Raw genomic sequence first — 20,827 nt, 5'->3', positions numbered from 1 at the left:
CAGTCAGTAAATATCTTTTTCAGTGGAATCAGTGATTAAATATGTATTGGGATTGAGATTTTTGAATTACATTTAATTCTCTACTTTTGTGTGGATAAGCTATTTCAGCTCTTGATGAAAACTTTACTAAAATTTACCATGAGGTGTATGCCAATTCTTAAACTTGAAGTACCTTGGGAAGGTCATTCATGCTAGGGAAGTCGGGATATGCCTAGTGACCATCTCCCAGCCCTTGCCTACTGCCTTCCTTTTCTTTGTACATGGATGTTTCAATGTTTTCATTCCACAACCCAGAGGAGATGTTAGGTCTAATGGAACTGCGTGACTGTACCTTAAATCCGAAACCAGGAACAAGCAATCTCAGCTGCTTGCCAGGATGAGAACTCTGTACAAATATTGCTTGATGCTTGCTTTGTGCTCAGTGGCAGGGCCCTCTCCCCCTGGGGTGTATAAACACCACCCTCAGGCAACACAGATTGGTCTCTCCTCTCCATTGTGAAGTGGGGCAGGCGGAGCTGCCATCCACTGACCCTGACCTGAGCAGCTGGCCTCCCCGGGAGACTGGCCATGATGGGCTCTCTTCCCTTGCTCTTTTGGACACTTTTTGCTGTGTAAGTAATAAAGCAGTCATTTGCTAAAAGTTTCTGTTGTACCTGAGCCTGTGCTCCCACTATGCATTCTATAGCAACTAGCCTCACAGTCACTCACAACTTAGTATGAATTAATCCCACTAATTTTGCTTTCTTCCTACTGAGCTGAGATTAGTCACATTTGGAGGGAGGGAGAGACAGAGGAAAAGAAGAATCTTAGTCCAGAAGGTAGGCAGGGAAAAGGGGGGCTGGTCTTACTACACAAACAGAGGACAGGGAAGAAGGAGCATCAGAAGGCAGAACTAGAAGCAAATAGTGCCTATTTTACAAAATATGAAGGACATTGGCTCACTTTTAGATGCAGAGGACTCATAAGCAATCACATTATAAATTCTTTGGAAACAATTGGGCCAGCCCTGTACTCTGTGTCTTTATCTGAGAATCCATGCCCTCCTATAATCTTTCTCTCTATCCCTCTCCAAGTTATTCTACTGGATAGAAACATATTCTTCCGTGTATCATTGGCACCAGATATCATCAATTAAGTCCCGATCATTTCAGCAACAACATAGCCTGTAGTTCAACACTCACCATCAGCCTTCAGACAAAAATGGCAAACTCCTGTCCTTGATTAGGGGGATTCAGGAGCAGAACTGTTTTGAATTGCACTTTTCAAAAACTTTTGTGTACTCCTGCCAACAGAATCAGTAAAATTTCCTTTCAAAGCCTCCCTGAACAGCATCCAGATGTTTTCACTGAGCTGAAATGCTCCTTCCTCAGAGGCTGCTTGTTATAGCAGCTGCCAGGATCTCTTGGGAAAGCAAGCCACACTTAGTGCCACGTGGCAACATGGACAACTGGGGACCAAGAAGTTTCAGGGGAAAGGACACTGGACTTCATCAGAAGATGTGGGTTTAATTCCTTGCTCTGCCCTTTCCTAGCAGTTTGCTTGTCTATAAATGGACACCTGATCCCTGCCCTGACTGTTAATTAGAGCTGCCATTTCTTCAGCTCTGCTTTATGCTGGCTTATCCATTAGTGCATTTATTCTGCACCATAGTCCTGAGGGGTTAGAAACCATGATTATCCTTATTTTATAGGTGGCAAAACCCTGACACAGTGTGTTTGAGAGAACTACATGTTTAAGGGAGCTAGGGTAGCACAGCTGGCAAGGGGCACAGTTGAGGTTTGAAACAGGCCTGCTTTCAGAGTAATGAAAAAGACCAAATGTTATATTGCATGTGGAAGGACTTCGAAAATCATAATATAGAGATCGCACACAAGCATAATTTAAGAACAGTATCATGTGGTCAGAGAGAGAGCCCTGGCTGTGGCTTTAGTCAAGTGTTTCATCTACTCCCTTCCTGAGTTTCCTCATCTATGAAATGGATTTAAGAGTACCTGCCTCCTGGGGTTATTGTGGGAATGCAGTGAAATCATGCATGTAACCTAGCACACTGCCTGGCACACAGGTTTTCCATAAATGTTAGCTGCTATGGTTGTTAGGCTGATGATTTTAATGCATTGATTGTAAATTAGAGAAAACTATGTCCACAGCCTTTTCCTCAATTTTACTTGCTATCTCTTGTCCACTTCCTGTTCTACTCAAAAGCAGAAGCTAGAAGAAAAGTTATTAACATCACCTTTGTAACAAGAACATTTTTTTTAGTATGAGTATTAAGTGTAGTTAAGCTTCTTTGTTCTTCAAAATGAATGGATGAGATTAAACAGCCAGCACTTCAATAAATAACAAGATAGTACGTTCTCCAGCCATGCTCATCCCCTACCAGCCTTAAAGAATTGGTCCTTGGGATCCACCCCTCTCACCTTTGATCCCAGCTTACTTTTGCTTCTTGCCTGGTCTTGGCTCTGAACTCTCAGCTCCTCCCCCACCTCTCTCCTCTGGGTTGGGGTTCATTTTGGTCCTCTCGCTGTTGGACCTCAGCTCTCTCGTATCACCTCTGTTTTAGCAGCACCTCTGCTTCCACAGTCATTTTGGTCTCAGGTCCAAACTTGGGGTGCCATCTGAAGGCCCCCTGTAGTCCCATCACTGTTATAATTGACAGTGGGGAGAGCTTTGGCTTTGCCCAGGGTTGGGTTCCTTCACTTTCTATTGCTCCCTATTTTTAACTCTCTTGTGATTCACTCAGGAGCGTGCACCAAGCAAAACAGCAATTGAGGCTCAGACTGTGTCTCTCCATGTCAGACCTCCAGATGTTTCCAAAAACCCAGAGGTTTGTGATCATGTAGTTATATTTCTGTTCCCTGGAGTGAGCTTTTAACTTTTCCTCATGACATGGCATCATGCAGGCACAGCTTCTGACTCAGAAAAGTTAAGAGCTGGAGCTCTCATTTCACAGATGTCAGAACTGTCTCTGATGCAAATAGGTTTTTTCTGAATATGCGTCAAAAAGAGGTCTTTTCAGACTAGGGCCAAAACTAAACTATACTAAGTTTTCTTCAATATTACAGTTAGGAGGTGTGGGAATTAATCTCTTTCATTCCAGCAAAGTATGCTTTTTCAGTGGCCTCCAAGGTATCGCCAAGTCTTCTACCTACACATCCCTGACTCATGGGGCAGAATGGAAATTATATGATCTGTGGGATTCCCCAGACCCAGCTCAACCTCTGACACACTGTGTGCCCTGAGGAAGTTAGTCCCCATCTGTAGTTCCAGACAATGGAGGTGATAAAACTTAAAATTTATCTCTTGAGGGAGGTGAGTTAACATACAAACCATGAGCTATATTTAATAGTACAATTATGAAAATGTGCTTTCATCAATTGTCACAAATGTTCCATACCAATGCAAGGTGCTAATAACAGGGGGTATATGAAAACCCTGTATTTTGTGCATGATTGTTCATAAACCCACAAATTCTCTAATAAAAGAGAAAGAGCATATGTAAAGTACAAACATAGAATTGGGTCATGTGTGCACAGTGTGGTGGGTGGCTACGTGAATGATTTGTGGTGCTTGTGTCTACACAGATCTATGTAATGCTGTTTTACATCCTCCTTATTTTAGTGAGCTGTTTGATAGAAATATCTGTCTTTGATCACAGGGACCATTTGGAATTCCTGCGGATCCCAACACCAATTTTGGAGGGAGTTGTCTATATTTAAAAATATTCCTGAAAGTGGCCTTATTTTGCAAACCCTATAGGGTTATTGGGTTGTTTTGATTTTATTTTATTCCCTTTCTTATTATTTTGGTATCCTAATCTTCTAGTTCTTTCCATTGCTCCAGTTGACTCCTGCAAGCCTCTGTTAGAAGTGGACTGGTGGCAGTCCAGTTGGGCAGTCTGTGGAGCTGCTCCAACTCACTGATTTCAGAATTTCCACTGGCCTCTAATAGGCACCTTCCTTCAAATGTGTTCCTTAGCTACTGTTAGATGGGCTGTTTGCTCTAACAAATACATCCAAATGATTTGTTTTGCAAGAAAAGTTTTACTAAGGTAGTCTTCCCTCTCAGAAAAATATCTGCCAGTGAATAAATTATCTGGGAGTAAATAAAGCTTTTGTTTGGGTGGGGGGGGGAGGGCGGTTAATACTTTAAGGGTACCACTTTATTACTTAGTCAAAATTTTAGAATTGTGAAAAAATATTATTCAGATCTCTCAACCAGAGATCTGAAATTGTTTCCAAAATACATGCCATACAATAAGATAAATTATGAAGGAGTCAGATACAGATAAGAAATTCAAAGCAAGAGGAAGGAATAACAGATGAATGTGCTTCCCACAAGGTCCTGTGCAATTGATACAGTCAGGCAGCCACATTGTCTCTAAGCTTCCCAGTAGCCAAGGCAAAGAGGGAAACTCTCTCAGTTTTAAGAGATAGTTTGCCATGATATAAATATAAAGTAACTTTTCCTCATGCCAAGAGGGATTCGTGTGTGACTCTTATCCAAGGAAAACCATTCAATAACTCTCAAAATGCTAGTTGGACTTGAATTGTATGACAATTAAAAACCTTAGGGAAATTCTATGAATTGACCTGAGCCTAGGAAAATAGTCTGACAGTGTTTGTGTATCTATGGACAGAATAAAACTATAGTCTTTGGTCTCCCATGCACAGACATAAAGAATGAGGGTTTTAAAGAGTAACATAAGCTTGCACCTGGCTCATCCATGCAGCAGCATTAGAAAATGTTGTGTGATTTTAGATCTGTTGACTGAAGGGAACGTTTTACTTATCTTTCAAGGACTTGCTGAAGTATCTCTATTCTGTGAAGTTCTGAGATGTTTCAGGAGTCCCTGGTATAACCCAAAGCAGAGTAGAGGTGGCCTTCTATGCCCTCTTCATGGGCTGTGTCCCAATTGTAGCATTATAATTATTTGTTTTCATATTTACTCCTCAGCTAGACTGTGAGATCACTGGGGAGAGCTCTCTTATTCATCATCTAACACCAGAGCTTGGCATGGTGCCTTGTACTAAGAAGAGCAAATAATATGTGCTAGTCAGTGTTCTAAGTGCTTTAGATGGGTTTACTCATTTAGTCCTTCTAACAGCTCTATGAAGTAGTTACTAGTATTACCCCATTTTACAGATGAAGAAACCATTGCCCAAAGAGTAATTTGCCCAATTACTAGAAGTAAATGGTAGAAGAGCATATTAAGCCCATTTTCTTAGCCAATACTCAAGAGTGGAGACCAAGTCTGAGCACTTTAAGAAGGCAGGCTAGTCTTGGGCTTGGGAGGCAATAAATGTGTCAGTGAGTTGTAGAACAGGAAAAGTGTAAGTGATACTGTTTATTGGGATGCTTCAGTCTGATTATCTTCTCATTATCACACTTTCAGGACTGGAATTTGATTAAATCTTGGTGTTTCAATACTCTGCCTCAAGAATGAGGTCTCCCTCAGAGTTACTGTCAATGAATATTATCTCCAGAAATGCTGAGACATCCGTTGGGGCCAGCATGGCCAGGGGCAAGCAAAGCATCATTTAGATCCTCATTTCTTTAAGATATGAAATATCTTAAAATAAGATATTGTTTAAAATTTATAATACAGCTAAACAGGGCTTTGAGTTGTACTGCATTAACTTCCTGGAAGCTACTAGATAGAAAAATAGAGACAATGTTCTTTGCTTCCAATTTCTCCTAAATGCTTACACTCTTAGGGCAAAGTACTATTTACAACTTTGGGTTAATTCATTGTAAACTCAGGAGATTCATAAGTGGCCTGACATTTTCTCAGGCTCTTCTAGGGAAAGAATGAAACAGTTTTATTAATCTAATGTTGGTATTTTGCTCTTACGTTTTGATAAATAAATCTCTGTCCTGAAAGGGGACTATGCTTTCTCAATACGCTTGGCATATTTCCTTTCCAAACGTGTCCCAAATAGGTTGACTACAAATATTTCTACCAGTAACTTAGCCTTGAAATATTATTGTCGTGATTATAGGCATAAATAGTGGATTTCATTAGTTTGCTTGAGTCTCATATTTGATGGCACATAAATCTCAGAATAACTGTGGACGGTAGAGACAAAGAGCATTTTAGATATATTAACTTATTAAAATGCACCTACTAGCTATCTTAGTATTGCAGTTCTAACTCAGTCTCAGGCAGCTTTAAGCACATAAAACAATTTAGCTCTGTTACAGGGATTCTTCATGTGCCTAAAGGATTAATAAGTTAAAAAAAATAAGTGCAGTTTGAGAGAGGTATGAGGATATTAATTAAATTCTCCCTTTATCTCACTAATATTCATTGTAACTTGGTTAATATCTAGACTTTAATACCTGGCACCTATGGTGATATCACATAGTATACTCACAACAAGTTTTAATTGAATCAAATTCTTAAAGTGTTGTCCTAACAGATATTATTGTGCTTTGTTGGTTCTGGGACAATTATTCATTCTGGTGTAAGTTTGATGAACTCATGTGTTTTATTTGTGGTGTTTAATTCTCTGTTTTGGTTTGCTAAAGCTGCCAGAATGCAAAATACTGGAAATGGATTGGCTCTTTCAATGGAGATTTATTAGGTTACAAATTTACAGTTCTAAGGCCATGAAATTAAGGCATCAAGAGGTAGAAACCTTGTCTAAGGAAAGGCCAATGGCATCCAGGGTTCCTCTTTCACATGGGAAAGCATGGGGTGACATTTTCTGGTCCTTCTTCTAGGTTCTGGTTTCAAAATGGCTTTCTCCAAAATGTCTCTGGGCTTCTGTCTCTCTTCTGTCTTTTATCCTCTCATAGAAGACTCCAGCAAGGTGATTAAGACCCACCTTGAATGGGCAGCGTCACAGCTCATGGAAATAATCTAATCAAAAGGTCCCACCCATAATAGGTCTGCCCCGACATGAATGATTAAAAAACATGGCTTTTTTGGGGTACATAACAGCTTCAAACCAGCACACCTTGCCTTTACTGTTGTATGGAAGCTGAATCTAAGAGACTGAGTAGACTCAGGTTCAACATTTTGGGGGCAAATACTTTGTAGGTGATGCAGCATATTTCATATTGTGTCATACTTGGTGGCACATAATGATCCCTCTATTAGTGATGTGAGGTTCTGGTGGTGAGAGCCAGTCCCTCCACTGTGAAGGTACACTCTTCACTTCACAGGTAGCAAGTAAATGATGGGATGAGTTTCTTTTATTTTAGTGATATTGAGCATATTTGTATGTTATTAGCCAAGGACATCATTTCTAATGGGCAAAAAGCAGAGTATGTGTTTGAGCAGGGCAAGGTGGAGCTTCTCAGTTTTCATGCCTCAATTCACACCAGGCAGGCTTCCACTCACCTAAAAGTCCTAGAAGATATTCAGGTCAAGGGCACCTGGGATAATTTTGTGGCTACAACCCTTTTAAGGGTTTAGAATAGCTGAAAGCTTAAGCTGGGAAACTCAGGGGATAATTTTAATTTTATTTACTTCTTTAATAGGCAATACATTCATGTGATTCAAAATTCAAAAGGGTTTCCAGTGAAGAGGCCCTGTTCCAGTCATCTATCACTGCATAACAAGCTACCCCCAAACAATGACTTACAACAATAATGATCATTTGTTAACAAAGCTGGGGGTTGGCAGACTAGGTCAGTCTGTTCTCACTCAGAGGTCTCATGCAGTTGGTGGGAGATGATGGCTGAGCTGGGGTTGTCTCAAAGCCTTCTTTATTCATATGTCTGGTGCGTGAGCTAGGAAGATTCAGACTTCTGGGACTGGAACAGCCTGGGCTGCTTGGGCATCTTTCTCTCTCTCTCTTTCTCTCTCTCTCTCTCTCTCTCTCTTTCTCTGATCTCTCCAACGTTCCATGGTGACTTCAGGGTAGTCAAAATGCTTACCTGGTAGCTGAAAGCTCCTTGAGGGATGGTCCCTAGGGATACCTGCAGACGCTGCATGGCCTTTTCCAGTGTCACACAGCACCACTTCCACTGCATTCTCCTCATTAAGCAGTCACAGAGGCCCATCAAGGCCCAAGGGAAGGGTCACAGAAGCCACTCGCCATGAGAGGGGTGACAGAGAATTTGCCGCCAAGCTTCAAGACCATCACATTCTCCCTCATACCCCTTTCTCCCAGCCACTCAGTTCACTTTTCCCAACACAGCCAATGTTGCCAGTTTCTTTTGAAGCATTTAAGAGATACACTGTAGCTATACAAGATAAACATACATAGTCTTCCCACTCAGCATAGTGTACATAATGTTCTATACCTTGACTTTTGCTTAGCAGTATTTTATGGAGATTGTTCATATCCGTCCATAAAAAGAATCCTCATTCTTTTTAAAAAATGTCTTTGTTGTATTGTATTACATAGATGTGCCATAATTTATTTAACCACTCCCTCACACATGGATGTTCAGGTTATTTCCAGCCTTTTAAGATTGCTAACAACACTAATATGAATAGCTTTGAATATACATCATTTCAGACATATGTAAATATATGAGTTATAAATTCCTAGAAGTTGAATTATAGGGTCAAAGGCTACGTGCATTTTAAATTTTGATAGATAGTGCCGCATTGCCCTCCACAGAGGATGTGAAAATTTTTATATCCACCAGCCATGTGTAACAGTGTCCATTGTCCCACACCCCCACAACACAGAATGTATTCTCAAACATCTTGACCTTTGCTAAGTAAAAAATATAGTTTTAATTCTGTGTGGTCTTAATATGCATTTTTTTTATCAGTGAGTTTGATCACTTTTCCCATATGTTTAAGAACCATTTGTATTTTTTCATTTCCTGGAACAGGTTGAAGATCATTTAAACATAAAACACATGTTTGAGGTGAGTGAAAATGTGAGATACTCCATATTTTTGATAAACCTAAATGCCTTTCAATAATTAAAAAAGTTGCTTTTTCCTGAATCCTGCAAATGAAGGAGCTGTGAGTATCTAGCCCCTTTGTGATTCCTGGAGACTACCACATCTCTCAAATGCATTCCAAGATTCTCAGGTGGGCAGAAAGGGCTCTGAGATGTTATAATTAGATGTCTATTTCTCCAGTGATATCCATTCTTTATTGGAAACATTTTTAATTTCAGAAAGGTTTCCTTACCATCCCTTAGGGCTTACTATGCAACTTTCAATATTTCTGCAAATGTTTCTTCAACATCCAGATTTGAGACAAATGAGATGCTTTTTGGATTTTGTGCACTTCCCTTGTTCCTTCTTACATTCCACTTTTATTGCCTCCACCTCCCTCTCTCCTCCCAGCTCATATTTTATTTTATAGATTCATGGGCTGCATGGCAGTTTTGTTGTACAGTGACTTGATGTAGTAACAAACAGAGAACTTTCCCAAAATTTTGTAGACAAGAGAGAGGACAAATTGATGTGGTTGAAAAGTCACCAGTAGTGGATCCAGAAAACCTGCGTTTTATTCACCATGTGGCCTTGGACCAGTTAGTCAACATTTCAGAAAATCTGTCTCCTCCTCTGATAATGAGAATAATATTTACAAAACTTGGCTATTGTGAAGAGAAAGAGAAACGGTGTATTAAACTAACATTTATTGAACACTTACTATATCCAAGTGCCTTTAAATACTTGATATCACCAATCCTCAGAGAGGTGCAGTTACTTTCCAAGTTAGTGACCAAGAATCGAATCCAGGGTCTCTGATTCCAGGTGGACTTCCCTTTGGACTCCATCATGCTCTCTCCCTCTGTGAAACTACTTTTCCAAGTGTTAAGGACCACACCATGGTTTCTTCTCCTTCTTATTCTGGTATTATATGGCTCCCTATAATTCTAATTTATACCAGAAAGTAGCTTGGGCACCTGGAACAAATCACTGAATTCTACTGAATTTTTTAAATTTGTTTTTAAGGGCACCCCCCACATAAATACTTTTGGAGTAGTAAGTTGGGTTATGTACTCTGGGAGTTGTTAACCATCCAAGGTTATAGAAAATATTAGAAGATAGGAACATTATTGGTACATATTTTGCTTTAGGCCTGTGCTAAGTCTTTACACGCATCATCTCATTTCATCCTCACATAAGCCCTAGAAGATAGAGAGACTGTTACTATTTCTCATTTACAGAAAACATTGAGGTTCAGAGAGGTAAAGTAACTTGCCTCAAGACACACAGCTGCTAAGTGGCAGAGCTGGGATTTGAACCCAGGCCATCTGGCACCAGATCTCACCCTCCTGAAACCATAGTAGAATAATATTGGCACTGCAGCTCCTGGCACCAGAGTCTATAACCCTACCACCACGCTGAGCCCTAGACAGTTGGGCTTGATGAATGAAGACTTGTTAGTCATGAAAATTAACTGTGTATGTCTAATAGGAACAGACTGGGCAACCAGATGTCTTTTTGTTTCCCCCATTTCATCTTTGGAGTGACCCTGTTGAAAGATATTTGGAGTTGTTTAATGAAAAGCACTTGGAACTCAAGCTCAGGTTTTAGGAAAAAATAATCAGGATATTTCCTTTCTGTCATTACTGTTCTAGTCCCTTTGGTCTGGAGTTTCCCAATGGGTTCATTATTCAGAACAGTTGTTTTGAATTTGTCAGCACATTATAATGTAATTTTACTCAAGAAATACAGCATTTCTCCCCACCACAAAGGCTGAATTTGTTTTGCTTTGCCATCAGTGCAAAACAAATTTCCCTAAACCAGGTAATATAATAAAGAGCCATGTAACTATAAAAAAGGATGTAGTAGGTTAGACCTAGTCAGCACTATAATTCTTTCTTTCTGATTAATATTTTTAATTATCTTTAGCTGGATCAAGAAAGATAAATCATTAATATGACCCCAAAGTCTAAATAAAAGCTTATTGCTTTAGAATATATTCATTTATGTTTAATGCTCATGTCAGTTTTTGAAGATTGGCTTTGTAAAAATATCTTTACTTAAAACATTAACCACACAATCTGCCATTCTCCCATGTTGAGTTAAATGTTGAACTTAACTAAAATTGTTCAGTTTTCTCTCACCTGTTATGAAATTCATTAATGATGGTGTATCTATAGTTTATATGGAAAAGGTCATCTTTCTTTTGTGTATAATCCTCTTTTGTCTAATTTAGGATCCTTGAAAAAGAATTTAAGCCTGAAAGTCCTTCTGATAGATTTATTGGTTTCCTCTCAAAGTAACAACGCAACTTTTATTTAAAGGATCAAGCTAGCTTGCATCGAGTCCAAAACTGTTTTTGTATATCAAGCATTTGAGAGATTATTGGGAACATGTGCTTGGATTCAGGCTTGCAACTAAATTATTCTAGGATGAGCAAGATTAGGAGACAGAAACAGTAGCGTTGGCAAGAAAGGGAAAGACAGCCCTTCTTGCCTCTTCGTTGAGCTACTTCCTCTCCTCATTTAGCATCAGACATCAGCAAGTCACCAAGAAAACAAGAGGCACAGGGTGGAGTTTTATTGCCGCTGGGAACCCATGTGCTTTGACTTTTGAAAGCCACATCACAGAAAGCTAACAGTTGTATATCAAGTTTCTATTTTACTATTTGGAGCATTTTATGTGCATAAAAATGAACTTTTGGTGATTCTTCCTTAATGTATTGTTTTGTAGATCTGCAAAGTTGGAAAGGGACAAAATGTCTGCCCTGGGTTTCCACTTGCCATGGATTTACTTGATGACAGTGAATTCAGTGAGTTTTCCAACACCTCTGTGGGGAAGCTATTATTTTCATTGTAGAGTCAGGGAAACTGAAAAGCAGAGAACCTAGATGATTTGTTGAAGGTCAATTGGAGATCAGAGAATATTTTACCTAAACTTACTGTGCTAATTATTATTCAGTTGCTCTCTCCTTGATGTATGAATTTCATAATAATTGGTATTTCTTTTAAAGCTGGAGAAGATGAGTCTGAAGATTTTCAAAAGAAAACTAGGCTTTCATATTTTTGTTGCCACTAAGTATATTCTGCTATTCTTGATTCCAGGCTCTTTAATTCTTTTTTCATTGCTCAAGCACTGTCAGAGCTGTGAGTTACCACAGAAGCCAGAGGCTCGAACAGACATGTGTCAACCTAATGCTCAAAATTTCAATATGCTGCACTGACCCCCTGGCTGCAAGAATGTCACAGTGTTATCTAAACTCTTAGGGACCCAAGTCCCAACATTCAGATCTCATAGCAGTGGTGTCACCTGCCTGTTCCTGGTGGGAGGATCTGGCATAAACCATACCACAAACATCATTCTTTAGCTCCTTTTTTCATCTATCTTATCCTGTGGGTAAAGCCATTGCCCTCTGATGATAAGCAAATACCCAAAGTATGGCTGTAATGAAATTTATTATCTTTTCAATTTCAATGTGATTTTGCTTTCCAAAACTACTAGTCAATTCTATCTTAAACAAGCTATAGTGGGGACATGTGTCCCACCTGCAGTCACCTATTGTCTTCTGAATAGCTTTTCTAAATTTGGAGAAATTTCCATGTTATCAATTCTGCCTTTCCAAATCTCAGCTTCCTTTTGTGCTAGAATGAAACGATGTGTTATGGGCTCCACTGATCAGATGCAGCTATCCCAAAGTGGCTAACAGAAGATATAAGCTCTGATCAGCTCTTCCCTTTTGCTGACTCTATGTTGGCAGTGGAGACTGGCTTTTGGGGTCACTAAATACTGTGATGGTCTAGTGCAGCCAGGTTCCTGGTGTCAAGGTTGACAGCAGCATTTCCTCATCAGGCCATTTCTGTGGCATGATTTTGGGCATTGTTCCCGGAAGCTCGGCCTCAAGTCCATTTCTCCAGCCTTCCCAATTTTTCTGTGAGCTCCAGAATATCCTATCATAAATCCCTTTTCTCTCTCAATTTGCCAGATTGGATTCTGGTTTTGGCATCTAAGAATCTTGACTGACATTCTGGCCCTTGAGAAGTTCTTAATTCTGAGAATCTTTAAAAGATGTCACAACTTCAGCTAGGCCCTGGTTAAGGTTTTATTAAGAACAAGCTTTAGAGATTGAGAGCATATCAAAATGTTCTGAGCTTCTGCTAGAAAACTTTGATAGCTGTGTAGATTTTTTAAAAATGATAAAACAGGACTTCTAGCATTAGCAAAATTGTGGACCAGATAATTTGAAAGCCCTCCACTTCCCAAAATCTAGAAGGATAAATATTATTTTAAATATATAGCTGAGCCTAAAAGAAAAAAATGGAAAATCCTCAGGTGCCAGAAAGAACCATCCAGCTGGAAACTAAAGCATTGTGATTTGTGATGAGAATGCTGCTACATGAGAGCAAGGAGATGCTTTTCCAGGTAACACAGGAATTCAAGGTCAGGAGAACATAAAAGTGATGTGAACGGTTAGGACTGAGACCCCCTTATAAGACCAGGACCCTCGAGGGTTGCACCTTCAGTACCTAGTTATGTTGAGCTAGTCAACATACTAGTTATGTTGAACAATCTGAACTCAGAGGGGCAGGAATGTGGACTGGTTTGATTTTTGTCCATTTGCTGCCTTCAACCATGCTTTGTTGCTCCTTTGGCTATGTTCTATCCATGTGCATCTACAAAAATGTGCATCTATCCAAGTGCATCTACAAAAATTCCAATCCAGTCTAGTGTAAAACTTCAGTTGCATAACCAATTGTATATTCATCTTTGTGCTGCCCCCTACCGCCAGCTAGGCTTCTGCCTGTGGGCCTTGGAGCAGGGAAAGGGCACTACCTGCACTGCCACTCCTCCTCTTCTCTTCTTCCTCTGGTCTTTCTGGATGAAGAAAAGACAGAATGTTCGTATCACTGGTGCTGTTGTGGCCCCTTCTCAGCTGTTTTCCCCTCCCTGTTGGCACATGGTCTAAATACTGGCTCTCTGGTGGTGGGTATTTTATATATGCAAGTGACCAGAAATTATGGAATCTTCACAAGATGTCATTAAAGAGCAGCCAAGGGAAAGTCAACAAAGCATGTGGAAAGCAGTAAAAGGACAACAATCAAACCAGTTCGCATTCGTGCCCCCTTGAGTTGTTTGTCTAACATACCTAGCTGCTGCAGCTTCAGCTCTTTGAGGGTCCTGGTTTTATATGGATGTCTTCATCCCAACTCTTCACATCAACTGTACCCGTCTATTGACCTGAGAGATAAACTCAGGCGAGATCTTTTACTCTCTCCTGGGTTTTGGCCTCTGGTGGGAAATGCCACAGCCTCGGCTACTGCAGTCCCCTTACTTGGTGGGTCACCCTTTCGATGGGACACTAGCAAGATGGATCAACCTTGGCTACCTTTGAACCCAACAGGAGACTTTCACAGCTTTGCCCCACCAAATACTGAGAGGACAGACTGCTACATATTTGCATCTGCTCTGTCTTGCTAAGTTTTCTATTTCTTTTTTCCTCTGGTCAGAGAGGTACAGATCAGTAAGTGCACTGTTTAAACAGATACAGAGCTAAGGAATCAGACGTCATTTGCTAGATCTCTGAGAGTGATAATCTGGAAGCTTCTTCACTTTTGGGAGATTGGGGAAAAAAGGCAGCTTCCCTTTTCTCTCCCAAGGGGAGAAGAGGGAAAAGCCACAGCACTCTCATTCTTCACCAGCAACCCCCAAATCCCACAATGCTCCTATCTCTCCCTAATCTTCTCTTTTGTAGACTCAGGGTGGAAGGGAGGGTGGGACAGAGGCAAAGGTGGTTACTAAGCATTTCATTACATCCACTCCCTGGGTTGGTTGGTTGTTTTCTCTGAGCAAAAGCCCATGACCCATAGAATCTCCTTTCAGAATTTTTATCTTTGCACATCATCCAAATGCTATTCTTGTGTCTCCAATGATTTATCCTTATGAGTATATTTTGGTGTCCAGGGGTATTAACTAACCCAGCAAATATCTGTAGTGCTGTGCTTTGATTTTTTTTTTTTTTTTTTGCCAGTAACATGTATACAATATAAAATTTCCCATTTTTAGTACTTTCAAGCATATGATGCAGTGGCATTAATTACATTTACACTGTTGTGCTACCATCACCACCATCCATTCCCAAAACTTTTCCATTACCCCAAACAAAACTTCTATACTCATTAAGCATTGACTCCCCATTCCTCTTACTTCCCCCCCACCCCTGGTAACCTGTAATCTACTTTTTATCCTTATGAATTTGCTTATTTTAGTTATTTCATATAAGTGAAGTCATACAGTATCTGTCCTTTTGTGTATGACTTATTTCACTGAAGATGGTTTCTTCAGGGTTCATCCATGTTGTAGCACATTTCAGAACTTCATTCCTTTTTATGGCTGAATAATATTCTGTTGTATGTTCATACCATATTGTATTTTTCCTTCTGTTGATGGACATTTGAGTTGCTTCCCTCTTTTGGCTATTGTGAATAATGCTGCTATGAACATTGGTGTACAATATCTGTTTGAGTCCCTGCTTTCAATTCTTTGGGTATATATCCAGAAGTGTGATTGCTGCATCATATGGTAATTCTATGTCTAAACTTTTTGAGGAAGCACCAAACTGATTTCCACAGCGACTGCACAAGTTTTCATTCCTACCTCTGCATCCTCTCTACATCCTCCTTTACAAATGTTATTTTCTGATTTTTTTTAATTTTTAATTTGAAATAAATTCAAACTTACAGTAACAGTTGCAAAAATAATACAAACCCCATACACAGAACTCCAGCATACCCCAACCCCCCTCCACCAATACCTCTATCTACCAACTTTAATATTTTGTCACTTTACCATTTCTTTCTTTCCCTCCCTCTCTCCCTCCCTCCCTGTTTATCATCCATCTATTGCTCTGTCTTCTGAACATATGAGAGCAAGTTGCACACATCCTTCAACAAATAATATAATTCACATATACATTTCCTATGAACAAGAATATTCATTTATGTAATCACATTAAGTGTAGTTAAAAAGTTCAAGAAATTTAACATTGATATAAAGCTTACATTCTATATTTCATTTTTTTCTTATGTCCCAGTTGTGTCCTTTTGAGCTTTTTCTCCTCTATTCTTAGATCTCATCCAGGGTCATCTATGGCATTTAATTGTCATTATCTATTTAGACTGTCTTTTTTTTCAATTGTGGAAACATATGTACAGCATAAATCTTCCCATTCCAATCCCTCCCAAGCATTCCATTTAGTGGGACTAATCACATTCACAATGTTGCAATGCCATCACCTTCCCACCATCCATTACTAGAAATTTCCCTTCACCCCAAACAGAAACCCTACACTCATTTCTTATTAACTCCCCATTGCCTCTTCTCCCACTTCTAGTCACCCATACTCTACTTTTCATCTCTATGATCATATTCTCTGATACTTTCTTCGTTGTTACCATGGGGCTTAAATTTAACATCTTAAGTCTATAACAATCTTGTTTTCTTTGATACCAACTTAACTTCAATAGGACACATAAACTATGTTCCTATCCTCCTCCATTCCCCCACCTTTATGTAGTTCTTGTCAAAAATTACATATTTTACATTGAGTCCAAAATCACTGATTTATCATTAAAGTTTATGTATTTTAGATCCTGTAGGAAGTAAATAGTGGAGTTACAAATCAAAAATACAGTAGTATTGGTATTTATATTTACCATATGATCTTTACTGGAAATCTTTATTTCTTCATGTGGTTTCAGTCAATTGTTTAGTGTCTCTTCCTTTCAGCCTGCTCAATTCCCTTTAGCATTTCTTATAGGACTGATCTACTGGTGACGAAGTCCCTCAGCTTTTGATTATCCAGGAATGTTTTCATCTCCCCCTCATATTTAACCTCCAGGTGTTTGTGAATTTTCTGTCTCTGATGGTTGTTGACTTCTAATTGTATTCCATTGTGGTCAGAGAATGTGCTTTGAATAATTTCAATTTTTTTAAATTTATTGAGGCTTGTTTTATGTCCCAGCCTATGGTCTATTCTGGAGAAAGTTCCGTGATCACTAGAGAAGAATGTGTATCCTGGTGATTTGGGATGTAATATTCTATATATGTCTGTTAAATTTCTCTATCTCTCTCTCTCCTTTCTTTGTTTCTCTGTCGGTAGGGCTCCCTTTAGTATCTGAAGTAGGGCAGGTCTTCTATTAGCAAAATCTCTCAGCATTTGTTTGTGAAAAATTTAAGCTCTCCCTCAAATTTCAAGGAGAGTTTTGCTGGGTAAAGTATTCTTGGTTGGAAATTTTTCTCTCTCAGAATTTTACATATTTCATGCCATTGCCATCTCACCTCCATGGTGGCCGCTGAGTAGTCACTACTTAGTCTTATGTTGTTTCCTTTGTATGTGGTGAATTGCTTTTCTCTTGCTGCTTTCAGAACTTGCTCCTTCTCTTCAGTATTTGACAGTCTGATCAGAATATGTCTTGGAGTGGGTTTATTTGGATTTATTCTATTTGGAGTTTGCTGGGCATTTATGTTTTGTGTATTTATATTGTGTAGAAGGTTTGGGAAGTTTTCCCCAACAATTTCTTTGAATACTCTTTCTAGACCTTTACCCTTCTCTTCCCCTTCTGGGACACCAATGAGTCTTCAATTTGGATGTTTTATTTTATCTATCATATCCCTGAGATCCATTTTGATTTTTTTTTTATTTTTTTCCCCATTCTTTCTTTTGTCCTTTCATTTTCCATTCTGTAGTTCTTGAGGTTGCTGATTCACTGTTCAGCTTCCTCTAGTCTTGTACTATGTGTATTCAGACTTCTTTACTTTGGTCAAGTTTCTTTTATTTCCATAAGATTGTCTATTTTTTTTTAATTTACTCTTGCAATTTCTTCTTTATGCTCTTCTAGGGTCTTCATCATTTCCATTATATCCTTTGCCATGCTCCCGTTGTTTGTCTTCAGTTCTTTGATTAATTGCTCCCAGTACTGTGTCTCCTCTGTTCTTTTGATTTGGGTGTTTGGGTTTGGGTTATCCATATCATCTGGTTTTTTCAAGTGCTTTAAAATTTTCTGTTATTTTTGGGCTCTTGGCATTTGCTTTACTTGATAGGGTTCTTTTAGGATATGAAGGATTATTCAGACACCAATCTTTAATTTGTCAGATCTTCAGCTTGGTGGCATACACTTTCTGTAACCAGCAGATGGCATCTGCGAGTCACCTATTCCCCTCAAGTCATTTCTCCCCAACTTTGTCTTTGTGGCGTGTGGGGGTCTGGTTCTTGTGGGGTCCAATTGGTGTACCAAGTTTGGGTGTGTTGTTGGTGCTTTCTACCCTGAATGTGGGGCATGTATCTGAGCGGTTAGGGAGGGAAGGCAGCTTTAATAATCAAACCTCCCAGGTGTTCCTGGAGATTTAAGGCTGTTGCAAGAGTCTAAACCTTCATTTCAGTCTCACCATAGATTGTCTCTGCCGCTGATCCACAAGTCCTTGGTATTGGCGTAGGGTCCCTGGGATTTCCAGGTGGGTCCCTCTTCCAAGCTGTGCCCTTCTAGAGCCTCTGCTGAGGGAAGGCTGTGCTACGTCACAAGTGCGCACCGTCCTTCAAGGGAAGCCCTGGGCTGCTGGGCCATGCAGGGGTGTTCCCAGCCTGCTGTAAAGATGGCTGAATGGGGCATGTTAATTTCCCCTTTTCGCACAGCTCCACCTTCCCAGCTCCAGAACAATTAGCTGTGGGTGCACGAAAGGCTATTGTCCACACCTGATATTGTGGCATGTGCGCGGTGCTGCCAGAAACACTTCGTGACCCACTGGGTCCCTTGGCACGGCTCTGGGCTGTGTCTCTGGCACCGGGCAGGAGCGTTCCCAGCCTGCTGGGAAGATGGCTGCAAGGGGCATGGTTTTTCCCCCTTTTGGCTGCCCTCTGTCTTCCTCACTCCGAAACAACTAGCAGTGGGTGCCTGAAGGGCTATCTTCCATACCAGATATTGAGGTGTTCGCACAGCCCTTTCCTGCCGCACTTCACTATGTGATTCTCGTTGCCATATCTGCAGCTGCTTTGGGGTTTTTTTAAAAAAGAACTAGTCTGCCTCCAAATGCCAACCCATGGTTTCCTCACACTGCAGCCAGCATGGCTGCCGCACATTCAGTGGCTTACTCACTCGTTTCAGAACGCAGACTTCCAGTTTCACCAAGTGCATGGTCCCTGTGGATTTAGCAGACCTTGTCCAGCTGGAGCACTGCTGGAACTGGTGTTCTGGGTCACTTTCTGGCCTCTATCTAGTATTTTTGATGGAGGTGTTTTTTTGCCTGTCTCTCCTAGCCACCATCTTAGGTTTTCTGATTTTTAAATAATAACCAATCTAGTGGATGTGAAGTAGTTGATCATTGTGGTTTTGATTTGCTTTTCCCTAAAGGCTAAAGCTGCTAAGCATCTTTTCCTGTGCTTATTGGCCATTTGTTTTTCTTCTTTGGAGAAACGTCTTTTGCCTATTTCTAAAATTGGGTTGCTTCTCTATTGAGTTGTAGGAGTTCTTTATATATATTCTGGATATTGAACCATATCAAATACATGATTTCCATATGTTTTCTCCCATTCTGCAGGTTGTCTTTTCACTTTCTTGATAATGTCCTTTGGTGAACAGAATTTTTTTTTAATTTTGATGAAAGTGTACAGTGAATAAAGGATCCCAGATGAGTCCCCTCAGATCTTCACTGGGATTGTTGGAAACTCTAAAGAAAATATAAACACCAAAGATAAGAAATAAAGCTTTAAAACAGAGGAAAAAATAGAGCTTAGAGGCAGATACATGCAAAAGGAGCAAGTAGTATAGTGTCTATAGACTTATTAGCAGTATCAGCAGAGGCCAGAAGATAATGGAATAACTATCCTTATATTAGAAAATCAGGATATCTTTTTCTTCCTTCTCCATCCACCATGCATAAACATACTTCCCAAATCTCCTTTTACTGTAGAAAAGTAGAATTTTGCTTAGATCAATCATCAATGTTGGCATTGTATATAGTAGTATAAATATAACTTGTTTTTGCCCACTGAAAACTTAAAATCTGTTCATTGTCCCCATTTTTATAGTATTTCATAGTGATATGCCTTGGTGTGGGTCTATTTCCATCCATTGTGTACTTAGTTAATCTTTCAATCTGGAAACTCATGAATTTGAGTTTGGGAGATTTCCTTAAATTGTTTCTTTGATTTTTCTCTTATTTATGTTCTCCCCTTTTTTCTGAAACTCCCATTATTCAGATATTGGCTTTCGTGGACTACTTTATATTATGTTCCAAAATATAATAAAATATTTAATGTTATATATAAAACTATGAATATATTTTAAACATATACATTTAATAAATATAATATAAACTATATAAATATATAAATAAAAACTATATAACTGTAAATCTATATAATATTTTATAATATATTGTATTTTCTTCCCTGTTTTCCTTTTCTTTGCTTTCTTCTACTTTCTGGGAGATTGACTCAAACTGAATTTCATACCTTTCTGTTGAGTGTTTCAATTCTGCTATTGTGTTTTTAATTTCTAAGAGCTCATTTATGTCCTCTGAATGTTCTTTTTAAAATAGCATTCTGATCTTTATCTGGGATCCAGTATCACTGCTTACATCTTTAAAAGTGTTAATAAGTTTTATTCTGAAGTTCCTTTTCCCTTCATGGTTCATTTTTCCCTCAGGTTGTTTTTCTCTGCTTGTGGTGTATTTGTTTGATCTCTATCTTGCATACGAAAGGCATTTGTTAGCTATCAGGTAATACATGTCTGCTCATGTCTAACTACGGGAGAGTAAAAAACAGATTGGAAGATCTGAGTGAATTTCATTGGTGATCTGACTGGGCCCTTTGTTGGGGGAAACTCTAACACCAGCAACTTAAATTTTTCCTCTTGGGCCAGTCAGATTCCCTGAGATGACCCTTCTATTCTTCTGGCTACAGAATAATGGTCTGGTCATCATTCTG

The 20,827-nt window shown here is 39.5% G+C and overlaps 1 protein-coding gene across 2 annotated transcripts in view; it reads left to right on the top strand.

Annotated features, from left to right (window-relative positions):
• Positions 1–20,827, top strand: part of C10H9orf135 (chromosome 10 C9orf135 homolog) — a 246,029-nt gene that overhangs the window by 218,105 nt on the left and 7,097 nt on the right. Inside the window, exons 6-7 of one of the 2 annotated variants that reach the window (XM_037797855.1) lie at positions 8,797–8,832; positions 11,584–11,662. In XM_037797855.1, coding sequence (XP_037653783.1) covers positions 8,797–8,832; positions 11,584–11,662 — 115 coding nt within the window. The remainder of the gene's footprint in view (positions 1–8,796; positions 8,833–11,583; positions 11,663–20,827) is intronic. The other variant, XM_037797858.1, reaches the window with a different exon arrangement.

Source organism: Choloepus didactylus, chromosome 10, assembly GCF_015220235.1.
Source record: "Choloepus didactylus isolate mChoDid1 chromosome 10, mChoDid1.pri, whole genome shotgun sequence".
NCBI lineage: Eukaryota > Metazoa > Chordata > Mammalia > Pilosa > Megalonychidae > Choloepus > Choloepus didactylus.
This window is presented reverse-complemented; position numbering and strand designations above follow the sequence as displayed.